The sequence below is a fragment of the Symphodus melops genome (genome assembly GCF_947650265.1).
Source record: "Symphodus melops genome assembly, chromosome: 16".
NCBI classification, from domain to species: Eukaryota; Metazoa; Chordata; class Actinopteri; order Labriformes; family Labridae; genus Symphodus; species Symphodus melops.
Window position 1 is genome coordinate 10,654,200 of NC_136706.1, and position 12,297 is coordinate 10,666,496.

Sequence of the window (12,297 nt, forward strand, 5' to 3'; positions counted from 1 at the left end):
CATATCCCTCTTGTCTTCTCACATCCACCTCCATCTGTATTTATCGCCCCCCCCCCCTCCCACACACACACACACAAACACAATCATTCCTGCCACTTGTTTTCATCATTCCTCCTGTTCACCCTGTCAGTGAAACGCTTGAGCACCCATAGTTCAGCCAGGCTTAAGTCTCTCCATGGGAGAGACACAGTGTCAGGGGATGTTCCAAGGTGAAGTTGTTAGCCAAGCTAAGTCAACGAAAAAGCTGAAGTTATGGTGCAACATTTTATGAGCACCATGTGTTCAATCATGCAGAGGAAATGAAGCTCTTGTTCTAAGACGTTATTATCTCTGTACTGGACTTTATGACGGCTTGTTACGAGTCAGGCTGACCAGCTGAACTTAGAACCACAGTTAACGCCACTGCTGCATTTCTGGGAAGGCAGCGAGGGCCTTGTGAAATCTGTTTGAACACTTTTCACAAATTCTTTTTACTCTTTCTGTTTTAATTTGCCCATTGAGGACGAAAACAAAAACACGAACAAATGTTCAGACTTCTGTGTTATGCGCTCGTTTTGTTTTCATAAACTCGGTAAAAGTGGATTTTTCATAACATGTCCTCATAACGCCCACTGGACTGTCATGTACCCATTGTTCTGTTTGTATTTTTTCATGATTCTTCATATTTGACATTTTTTTAGATTTTATTTTATATCTCGTTAATTGTATCTTATGTTCTATTTTATTTGATTTACGTACTTGCTATATAGCCTTATTTCGCATGTGAACTGTTTTTTGCACCAATAACACAAAGACAAATTCCTTGTTTATGCAAATGTGCTTGGCAATAAAAAACGATTCTGATGACAAGAAATAATCTCCTGACAGAGGCGTCAGCATTATTTGCAGTTAATAATTCCTCACGGTATGAGCTACTTCCAAATAGAATCCCTCTTATGTTTCATAAGCTCCTGATTTGAAATGATTTAGGGGCAACCAAAGTGAAGCCTTGTAGTGCGATTCCCTTCTCCATTGACACAAATGTGAATGCCATGTGTTTCTTTCTTCCAGGTCTTTATGTCTTTAAGACAATAACAGACTGATGCTAAGTGCTCTGAGAAGATGTTTCAATAAACATATTGTGTCTCTGAGCTATTAATGACACACACACACACACACACACACACACACACACACACACACACACACACACACACACACACACACACACACACACACACACACACACACACACACACACACACACACACACACACACACACACACACACACACACACACACACACACACACACACACACACACACTACTTCAGAGAACATCCAACTGTGCTTCCTGCTACAATAACCATCCCTTCACTTCTTTCACCCCTTCCTCTCTAACCCTCCGACAGCTGGACAATAAAAGCTGCTTAAAAGGACACATACCCACAATGTTTATGTTCGCTAACCTTAAGCAGCAATGAAACTGAACAGTAAAAGAGGCCGGTTGCGTTGCTTGCCGTCCAGGTCAGTGTGTCCACATTTATCTCCCGGCTGTCACTTTCAAAACGACTTCAGGACAGTCCGGGTACAGTCTTTGTGTATGTTTGTCATGGGACGGTGTATCCAAGAGGCCTCTGTCCCTGGGCTTTTAAGACACCGCTCAATAACACAGTCTCTCCAAACAAGCTGTTAGGACAATCAGATTAGACATTAAAAGAGGGAACATGCTACAGATCAGGGATAAAAGAGACTCCTCTGCACATGAGAGGATTCTTCCCTTACAATGACAAACTATCATTACTCTATGTGTAGACAACAAGATCAGTGCTGTAGTGATGTTAGGACAATGGATCTTATATTTGATACAGTGCATAACCTTACCTCAGCACACTATGGTGGTGAACTACAGTGTTACCTGGGCTTAGTTAGAGAGATCACACGTAGGCCGAATCATTTGATCCAAATGGATCATCAAACTGCACCGAGAGCAGCCGTTGGCTCTCACATAGAGACACAGGACGTTTTGCTTTTGTTTTCCACTACGGTAGTGAAGACAGAGGGTGTTAGTTGTTGAGGCGGCCACTATAAGGCCGGAAGATTCTCTGCAATCCCCTTTACACCGAACTGGTAAGTTACTGGAGATGGGACCGATTCGATCCACTATCAGTGTCGGCTCTGATTTCGGACTGACAGCGCCGATCCACATCGTGGCAGAAATTCTCAGAGCCCCCTCGACCAGTGCTGAAAGTGAAAGACTGTTCAGCGTTGCGTCTAATACTGTTAAAAGAAAAGAGGAATCGACTGACGAAAGTTCCTGGATTTGGAGCTCTGCTTTTGCTTTGGACAGATCTCTCCTTTTCCTCCAGCTTTGAGTGAACACGGCCATTAAGGTGTGACACAGGCATTACAATCCTTAACGCTTGCCTCTGCACTTGTTTCTTTTATTGTAAATTATGTCTGAAATAGTTCAGCCAAAGCAAGCTCACTTTGTCCGCTGCTGCCATTTCTGTCTTGGGGGGGATTTTCTCCCGTTGTTTATCGTTGCACACAGAGGCACTTTTTGTCAACAGGCAAGGCAGGCAACCGCTTGGGGCACCAGACGAGCAAGGGGGCCCCCTGAGGGCTCACAAATTTTATACCACAGCAGTATCCGATAATGCGCACATTTTGCAAAGACAGAAGGAAACCTCCCTAAAGGGGGCCCATTCAAAATCATTCACTCATGTTGTCTACCCTAGAGAAAACAGAAATAGGAAAAAAGAGGAAGAGGAGTAAGCTTTGGGAAAATGGCAGACATTATGGTGATAAATGCGAGTTGTAGGGCCCAAAATTATTTTTTGTCTGGGGCCCCAATGGACTCTAGAAGCTGCACTGGTAACTTCAACAAGCCAGTTTATTCTCATCCAGGGAACACACATCAGTGGTACATACAAAACGCTGTTAGCTTAACACTTGACTCCATGAAATATAAGTAAATTCAGTTATCAACATTTTAAATCTAATATTTCACCGACTGTGCAGCATCAGGCTGCAACAAACAGCCATTTGAAAACATTATATTAGTGTTGGGGGGAACTATTACCATTATCTATTACTGTAAGAGTACTGACAGGTCAATATGAAAAATATGTTCATGCAAGGTGATGATAAACACATTGATTCTGAAGTTGAATCCCTATAGCTCAATAAAAAAAAACTATAAGCATGAACAAATATTAATCAATTAGGCATTCGCTTTTAATAATAACTATTCTCTTCATAACTCTAAAGTTACTAAATCAAAAACAAAACACCTGAAAACAGCAACAATCTCTGCGCTCAACCATTCAGCCAATACAATGTAATGAAAAGCTCAAAAGCTCAACCAAAGGAATCAATTAAATAAAGATTAATAAACAGATACACCAAATGCTCACTGCCAGCAAGCTGAGGGACAATTTACAAAGTAAAAACATTGTTGTCACATTCTACAAGTGGCTTTAAATGTGCTTCTTACTTGGTTTGTAGAGGTGGAGTTTGGTCCTCTGAGAAGTTGTCCAGGAGGAGCGGTCAAAGACGGGCCGCACTTTAATGGGCGCGCATGAAGCGTCCTTTGAGGACCAACACCGGTAGTAGACCAGGAAATGTACGTTTATATTTTTGCAAACACACAGTTCTTCATCTTGCCATACATCTCAACTCCAGGGTAAGTTTCCATATAAACCAGTTGTGGTATTTTCCGAGGTCTGGGACTACATAGTTAGTTAACTCTTCATGCTTGCTGCTACCTCACCGCGCAATTCAGGTGTACTGATATTTTTAATAAGTGGGCGGAGCCATGAGGGCTTAAATGAACACTCAAAGGAAGAGGGTTTGTTTGATTTATTTATCAGTACAGCCAACTCATTTCACCTTGAGTCACAGCCGGGTCATAGTTATTACAGACGTCCTTTTAACAACATATTGTTTGTTTGTTTGTTTGTTTGTTATTGTCTTTTTGTAGTACATTAAAAGGAACATTATTATAAATCACTGTGTGTTGCTGCCAATATTTACAGTTTGGTTGCATCACAGGCCAAAACTGGTCCTAAATCAAAACATGTAAGCAGGGTTACTGATGTAATGTTCTTTTGTGTCTATTTTACTGATACTTGTATTTCAGTAGGCTGTTTTGTTTGTTGTAATTCTACTTCTAGGTAATTAAATGACGCATATTACTGCATTAGAAAACCCAAAGACACAAATTCGTACTGCAACGTTGTTTGAGTAACTCCAGGTTACTAACCCGGAGTAAATGGGAACAGGCAAAAAGGCCCAGAGCCTCAGGAAATGCTAAAGCTTTGTGTGGCAGTTGGTTCCCTATAAATATTTAGAGGAAACCTGTCTGGGAGTACACAGTAACGTAAATAAAAGCATCCGTGATGTTATACACCCTAAGGGAATTTGTCTACCAAGATCTGGATGTTTTGATTTACATGGTGCTTTTCTGTAAACTGTAAGGTAGATACACGTTGTCAATAGGAACCCCAATAATGGCCATTTATCAAATTAATCCCCACATTACCTGAAGTGTGTGTATTTGTATTTCTTTTCCTGCACTTGACTCAAATTTTAAATAAGGCATGCCTCCATGAAACTGTATTTTCAAACTTTGGTCAAGAAATAAGTAAGAGTAGGCTGAGCACTTTGTCAGAAACATGCATATTTTCTTCCCTCACAAGTCCATGCATGTTTACTGACCTTATCAGCCAAGGAAACCCCTGACTGCATGTCATCATTGGAAGGATCCACCCAGGCACACACCTGTTATAAAATAATCAAATACCCTCTACGTCAAATTGCATGCAAGGCCAGGCAAAACAACCGATGTCTTTTTTCAGGAAGGACAGAATATCCCTGTAGGGAGGAGGGATGGAGGCTTATTGTGTCTGGAACATGCTGGCTCTCCTTTAGCTGCCTGGGTAAATACTGGCAGTGTGACAATAGGCCAGCTTGAGTTGAGAAGACTGTCACCTAAGCTTTTATCATACCTTGGATCTTCATGCTGTCTCTTCTACTTCACCATTTGGTCAGAAAACAAACACCTTAGACTCTTAGAATCTGCAGATTCTTAATCAGAAAAGCCCCAGGAGGTAAATTGGATTTTTTTAAAAAGTGTACTGTGTCCCAAAAGGCTAACATTTAAGACGTATTATGCAAACAAAACAAGTCATATCTCAACTTATTCCTTAATCACTATCGCTGCATCTCTCCTATGTTGTGGGAGTGACAGTTCCCTTTAGATCTTCTCTAGCTTGGGAGCAGATAACAGCCTGTCTGAGTGCCACTTGTTACAGGATGAAGTCACCCTCATCGTGCACACATGCGATCCCCATCCTCATAAATCTATCTACAGTCTAATCTGCTGCATCTCTGTGGGCCCCACTCCCCTTCTAAGTACCTCCAGTTTACTTCAGCACTGATGAATAGCAATCAAGTGGCGCTTGTAGGTGAAAATGTAACACAAACTGATATTTACATTTCAGTTATTATCCCAGCCCTCAGCATGAACGCATGCGATCTTGTTGTGTTTGCAAAGGGACACTTTGAGGTTAGATAGGTGGCATCTTCTCCCTGTTATCCCTCATCAGGGCAGAATTATTGTGGTCATGTCATGATACATGTTGCATGACTGCCGTTGCTGGTTTTCAAAAATATACGCCAGATGCCACCTACAATTTGTAGTTATGCCACCATCTTATATTATGCAGCTGCGTTTGATTTAATAAATGGCAACAGGTTCTCCTGAAGAATGTGCAGGATATTAAATTAAATAATATATATTTTACTTCTTTTTTTCAGAGTCAAGGAAACTTCAGATTAAGCTTTTTTTTAACTCACTGAACGGTTTGATCTCGCTTCAACATTAAAAGTTCTGCTTGCCAGATTGTGAACATTTAAATAAAGCTGCACGTATTGCTGACATTAATGTAATCTACCCAAAAGCAGCATGAATGTAGCATTATAAATTATATGTGCAAGTGTGGATGCCAGCCCCTCATCAAGGTAATTTCTGCAAATATTTGAGTGTTTAACCTTACTGTACAAATGTTGGCCGGTAAGATTGCCATCTAGCTGTGGAAGACCTGGGGACCATGCAGATCAACTTGTTTACTATTAGTGAAATCAAACCACCTTTAAGAGTGTGTCAGGGACAGCTTCAGCCAAAGTCTAGTGTAAATACAGGTTTTATTAGGGATGAAAATGTTCCATGATAAGCAAGAGGGAAAACATTCACAGTACATTTCATCTTCCTTACACGGTGCACTGTAACAACTTCACAAGCCCATTGTTGCTCTGCACAAATAACTTCTTTACAAAAATACTCAAGAAGGCATAAAATAAGGGCATTTTGGGGCATATTGGCCATTTCAGAATTACGATTTTTCCTTTCCCTTAATTTCATCAATACCTTGACAATACAAAAGTGGCAAAAAGCTACAAATAGTAAGAAAAATGTCCCATCTAATAGTCATTAAAGACTGCAATTTCTTGAGTAAACTGACGTGCAAATATATGAACCCTTCATGAGCAGTGATGACATCTGCAGCTCTACACTTTCGTAACATACAGTAAAACTAGCCAGCAGCAAACTGAGGTCTGATGGTTAAAAATAAACACAACGTGAACACAAACAGAAGGCGATTGGTCAGGTTTAGAGACATGGCTGTTTTAAGGTTTGTGGATGAAAAATGACTGGTCCATTAGTTAGTTAAAGGATATTGGTCTGATGACGAGCATATGGAAAGTTATTGGTCATTTTATGGAGAGGTAGGAGAGTTGTCGATGTTGATTTCCCAGGGTGAAAATATAATAACCAGCCTCCAACAGTAAATGAGGAAAACGTTTTACAAGTTCATCTGCTGTTCATTCAATCTCATCCAACATTTCTAACCTTGATTGGCTTTATTTCTGGTGGTCTCGTTTGATTGGCTCTGCTATGTAAAGTCAGGTGTAGAATGGGAACTATTGTCAATATGTCAGGGATCTTTACTCAAGTGGTTATACAACAACCAATTCATTTATATTTGTGCCTTTAGATCTTTAAAAATTGGGGTGGGGGGGGGTTGGCACAAGTTTAAGTTTATGGCAAAATGTTAAGCTTTAACTAAAGAATGGGAAGGGGGGAATGCACACTTAATATCTTCAAACAAATCCTGTATTCTGAAATGTATCAGCAAGCTAACAAACAGCTTTGTTGCTTCGGAGTCTACGCACCAGTCAGTTTGACATCTGGCTCTACTTTACAAACAGTGATCCTTCATTTCCCTCTAGAGCAATAATGAGGAAACACATATTGGAGTGTATGAGCCTCATTCTCTAAAATGAAGAAAAAAAACAAACCCTCTTTACCACAAAGGCCAAAGGCTATCATCACATGTACTGTAATATCAGAACCACACACAAGGACGAGACACACCTGGTTCAAAAACATCATAAAATCCATTCAGCTATCAGAGCTCTGAGAGTGTTTGTTTCATCTTTACAAGAGTTACAGGACAGCTGTGGTCTCATACTTATTAAAGACCAGATCAATTTGGTTTTATTGCATTAAATGCCTGATAGGCGACGTTTGAATGGATTTTGAACTGTTTTTGGATCCATGTGTGGTTTCTGTACAACAGACAAAGGTGGAGATCACAAGACACAAAAGTCAGGTAAAAAGGGAAAAAGAAAAAAATGACATGAATAGATTCCAACAATTGGCTACGTGACCATGTAGACATTTTCTTAGTTCATGTTAATTGTTCGACCGAATACAAAAATCTCTCAATACGGTAAAAATCTGAAAGTGAAGGTACTTTACAAAAATGTTGAACTATTATGCTTTTTTTTTTTTCCTTTTTCTTGTAAAGAAGAAGAAACATGTGACAAAACAATTAAAGCAAATCTATCAATCAAAGGGAACATCAAAAGAAATCTCTGGGGAAAAAGAAGGAATAGAACAGTCTTTACGATGAGAGGAAACATTGACAGCGTAAGCATCTTATCCCTCTTTCTCTGTCGGTTTACCATCTTACATTTTCTCTCAACTTTTGACTACTGTATATCCTAGAAGTCTTTAACATTGAATTAAACATATCTAACATGTTACTGTACCTACATCTCTGATTGTTTTACATTAATACAGGTGTCTAAAATTAAGAGGACTTTTATGTCAGATGTCTCCAGATTACAAACCACATGCACATGGTGACCCTCCGTTGTGATCTAGGAATAAAAGATCTGTCAAAGAGAAGCGCAGTCTGTATGAAAGAACATTGTCAAGGTGGCGACACTGAAACCTACTGTGTTGTCTTTGTTTAGCATCTACTGCACACTTTTTTCACAACAACGTTACAGTTTCTTTTATTCCTAGATAACAGGAAGGGTCTGCCAAGAACTGTTTTTGTTTTATTGGTCATCACAGCTCAATGTTTCTCATTCAAGATGAACGATGAGGACCTTAAAGCTGTGATCGGACTTGTCATCCTCCTAATCCATGTGTGCTGTAATTGGAGAGTCCTTTCGCCCGCCCCCTTACTTGCCCTGGGACTCGCGGACCTTAGCTTGCAGGGCGTCGCAGGTCTTCTTGGCATCGCCTAGCAACATTGCAGTGTTGGGCTTGTAGAAGATGGGGTTATCAACTGCAGCGTAACCCACTCCCAAGGAGCGCTTCATCACGACCACCTGGGGGAGGGAAACGGTTGCATACAAACACTTATTACATGAAACCTTGAATGACAAAAAATAGACAAATACTGAAGAAGTTTTACATGTAGATATTTCAAATGTAAAAAAAAAAAGGTCTACATACAAAGCAGAAACTTAAATAACCACATAGAATAGTTATTAGTTTAAGATAATTAAAGCAAAGATTCATGAACACTGAGCTCAACTGTTAAAAATGTGTGTTCAGTAGTTTATTCCTTTGTGTCCGTCGGGCTCTTACTGATGACTATCGAAAAGACTGCAGCTATACACCTGCCTATGTGTCTCTGTGCTGGAGTGTGTGTGGTTAAACAGATTGTCCTCTTTGATTTTTCCCATAGGGAAAGTGTGTGGAAATAGCAGGAGCGCTTTATAAATCCCAGATCTCGGAGCAGTGCCAGTGGGATGCTCCGAATGTCGTCATTCCACAGCGACACAGTCACCACTAATGGGATCAGGATGGGACCGCACCTGGAACTGTAACAGTCTGTCTCTGTGTTTATGAGAACCTTAGAACATGTGTATGTGTGTGTGAGCGTGAGTTTGCATTTTTTATGTCTCGGTGTGTGTGTATGTGTGTTCAGATTGAGGCCCCTCTGCTGTTGTGTAGACTCCAACATTCAGTTGTGGCGATAAAAAGCAGTCCAGTAAAATCCTCCATTCCTCTTTATCTTTTTCGGGCTTCAGGACAGCCTCATTATCAAACATACGTTTACCAGATGTCTCACCTGCTTAGACTTCCAAACCTCCAGCACGGGCATACCAGCGATGATGGAGTTCGGGTCTTCCTGAGCGGCTGAGTTTACAGTGTCATTGGCACCGATCACAAGGGTCAGGTCAGTCTCTGAGAAGACAAACAACACATTTACATCAAGCATCTTGTTAAGTTGATCCTGATTCTGTAAAATGGACATATGGTTTTCGACTTAATGGCTCATTTATTTGGAGATGGTGCATGACGCATTTGGAGAAGATGGGATCAATATCGTGGGGGAAAAAAAGGTCATGCAGTAACTTTTTCTTGGTGTGAGAGCCAACACATAGAGAAATGATTCAGTTTTTACAAATAAATAAAAACTAATACAAGTGTATGAATATCAAGTATACAACACATGGTCTCCACGTACTTAGCAATAACATGCAAATAGTTTTCCATTCTTACTTTTTTATTCATATTCCCGAATTTCCCCATTGTGGATCAATAAAGTTATATCCTATTAGTGAAATGAACTTAGCATTAGCAAAACTATGTATACCATGTTTGTTTTTATTTTGGAGCTTCGTATTTAAGGAGGAATGTGCGACTTTTTGATCCAGTAGATGTCGCCCCTGAGTATCAACATGAAACCAAAACAAGTTGCTGTTTAGTAACACCTCCGCTATTCTGACTCCTCCAGCGGCAACACCTCTAACCCCTATCCAATCGTGTTTGCACGAAGGAGTCGTCCATGCACCATTAGGCGCAAGTGGCAGACAAAATTGGCTCCAACAACAATACAGCTGGCGGGTCTCGTGCTCGTCACTCATTGTAGGCCGTCATGATTCAGAGAGACATTTACAAAGGATATACCGGTATCGATTTCTGCTGTATTGTGTGTGTACAATGTTACACATTCTGTCTATAAATGAAGTATTTAGTCTTCGGGAAATACTTCTATATGCGTATATACAAGAGTAAGACGACACAGTTAGCTTAGCCTTCTCCAGGGTTTCAAACTGTGGCTACAAGACAATGAGAACACACAATGAGAGTATTAAAGCTCAGAAATAATTCTCACTGGTTCTCCCTCGTTAACCTCTGTGGTGCTAAGCTAACTGTCTTCTGGCTCTATTCTCATATAGTGTACAACAACAAAAACAAAAACTGGTCTTCTCACTGGACTCTTGGACTGAACGCTGATCGGTTCATATTCTAAACTGTCAAACATCTTCTTTGACAACTTACTTTACGACACAACAACACAAAACTATACAACATTAAATGTGCGGCAATTAGAGTGTATAAAAGGCAGAATGAAGGACTGGGTCTTACCAGAGAAGTCCTCATTAATCTCCTCCATTTCCAGGACAATATCATACGGGACACCAGCTTCAGCCAACAGCACATTGAGTTGACCAGGCATGCGGCCAGCCACAGGGTGAATTCCAAACCTGTGGGGAACAAAAAAAAAAACATGTTAGCAGAGTCCCCGGTCAACAAACGTACAGATTGATCTTCATTTCTTAAACCAGCCAAAGACACAGGAATAAGACGTCAAAGTAAATGTAGCCGGGAAGAAACGGAGGCAGTAAGATGGAGGCGCGGAGTCGAGAGATGTCAGTGGTTTTGGTTTGGTTACACACATTACCACACAGCACTCCTCCACCTTACATCATGTGTCATGTGCGAGCGTGTGTCACTGGGTGTACACACGGCTCTCAAACTCAATTAGCCATGTCGTGTAATCAAGGAAAGGAATTAACAGAAGCTACTGAAGTCTGGCGGATGCAGCTCTCCAGCCGCCTCGCTGTATGACCGAGCTCCGTTTAGAGATTTATCTTCTATTTGTTTGGCGAGTTTAGGCAGATACAGAGAGAGGACGGCGTGCCAGTTCTGGGATGTGTTACAGACACCGGCTGCTGATTGAAAGCGTCAGCTTCTGCCTTTAGTTTAATTCCGTACAGTCCACAGGCATTAGTGGACAGTGGTACCATGCAGAGGATTCTTGTCTTGAGGGAAGAAAACGTGTGTTTTGCTTTAAACCTTTGATACCGTGGTATCCAAAGCAACATGTGGGACATTAAGAGTGAGAAAAGAGGTGTAGGAGAATCCAGCAAGACACATTTAAAGAAGTAGAAGGCGAGTGATGAATCGAGGGGGAGGTGGATTTGCATAAAGAACAGAGAAAAGACACAAAATAGGAGCAGAGGAGATCAGGGTAAAGGTTTTTTTTTTTTTTTTTTCTGACCACCCACTTTCCTCTAATCAGGCACAAATGCTCTAAGTAGCAGCAGCTGCAACAGTCAGGATCAAACAACTGAGGCAGGGCAATTACACAAGCTTCCGCTCCACCTTGTCCTCCGTCTCCTCTCTTCTGGTTTCCTTTTACTCATTCTTTCTTCACACACACACACACACACACACACACACAGGTCTTCCTATCTGTCCGAGCCCATCTTTTTGTCATCAAGCCCAGAACCTCAACTCTTCGTCTCTGTCCTTTATAAATGTGCCCTCTTTCTTCCCCCTCTAATTCTACGCATGCTTTCATCTACTCTTCTGTTAATCCTAAAGGATACACACCGTCTCTTCTGGAAGATATCTTGTACTGTAACTACTTTTTATCAGGTTTTCTTAAAGAACGAAAAAGAAAAGTCTTTGAGAACACTTTCCATTAAAAAAAAAAAAAGAAGGAAAAACTAACCATCATAGCAACATTACACACAGGTCTTACAAATTACATACAGACACACAGCACAATCCCACACTCAAAGCTTGTTAAATAGTGTGAGTCCTCAGCTGTGATTTGGAAGAAGATGGGTCAGTGCAGCCTTGAATACGAGCGTTCCAGAGGGAGAAGGTGGGAGAATGTTCTGCTACCCCGCTGGTTCAGTTCCAATTAAAC

At 40.8% G+C, this 12,297-nt stretch overlaps 1 protein-coding gene and 1 long non-coding RNA gene across 4 annotated transcripts in view; both read right to left on the bottom strand.

Annotated features, from left to right (window-relative positions):
• The window catches only part of LOC306837454, a 96,060-nt gene extending 92,482 nt beyond the window's left edge, over positions 1-3,578 (bottom strand). For all 3 annotated transcript variants that reach the window (XR_013780932.1, XR_013780933.1, XR_013780934.1), the window contains exon 1: positions 3,480-3,578. This is a non-coding gene — a long non-coding RNA (uncharacterized lncRNA). The remainder of the gene's footprint in view (positions 1-3,479) is intronic.
• Positions 3,579-6,171: 2,593 nt separating this feature from the next.
• The window catches only part of nnt (nicotinamide nucleotide transhydrogenase), a 32,584-nt gene continuing 26,458 nt past the window's right edge, over positions 6,172-12,297 (bottom strand). Inside the window, exons 20-22 of the mRNA XM_079364912.1 lie at positions 10,725-10,843; positions 9,421-9,536; positions 6,172-8,671 (exon numbers count right to left, since the gene is read on the bottom strand). Coding sequence (XP_079221038.1) covers positions 8,522-8,671; positions 9,421-9,536; positions 10,725-10,843 — 385 coding nt within the window. The 3' untranslated portion in view covers positions 6,172-8,521. The remainder of the gene's footprint in view (positions 8,672-9,420; positions 9,537-10,724; positions 10,844-12,297) is intronic.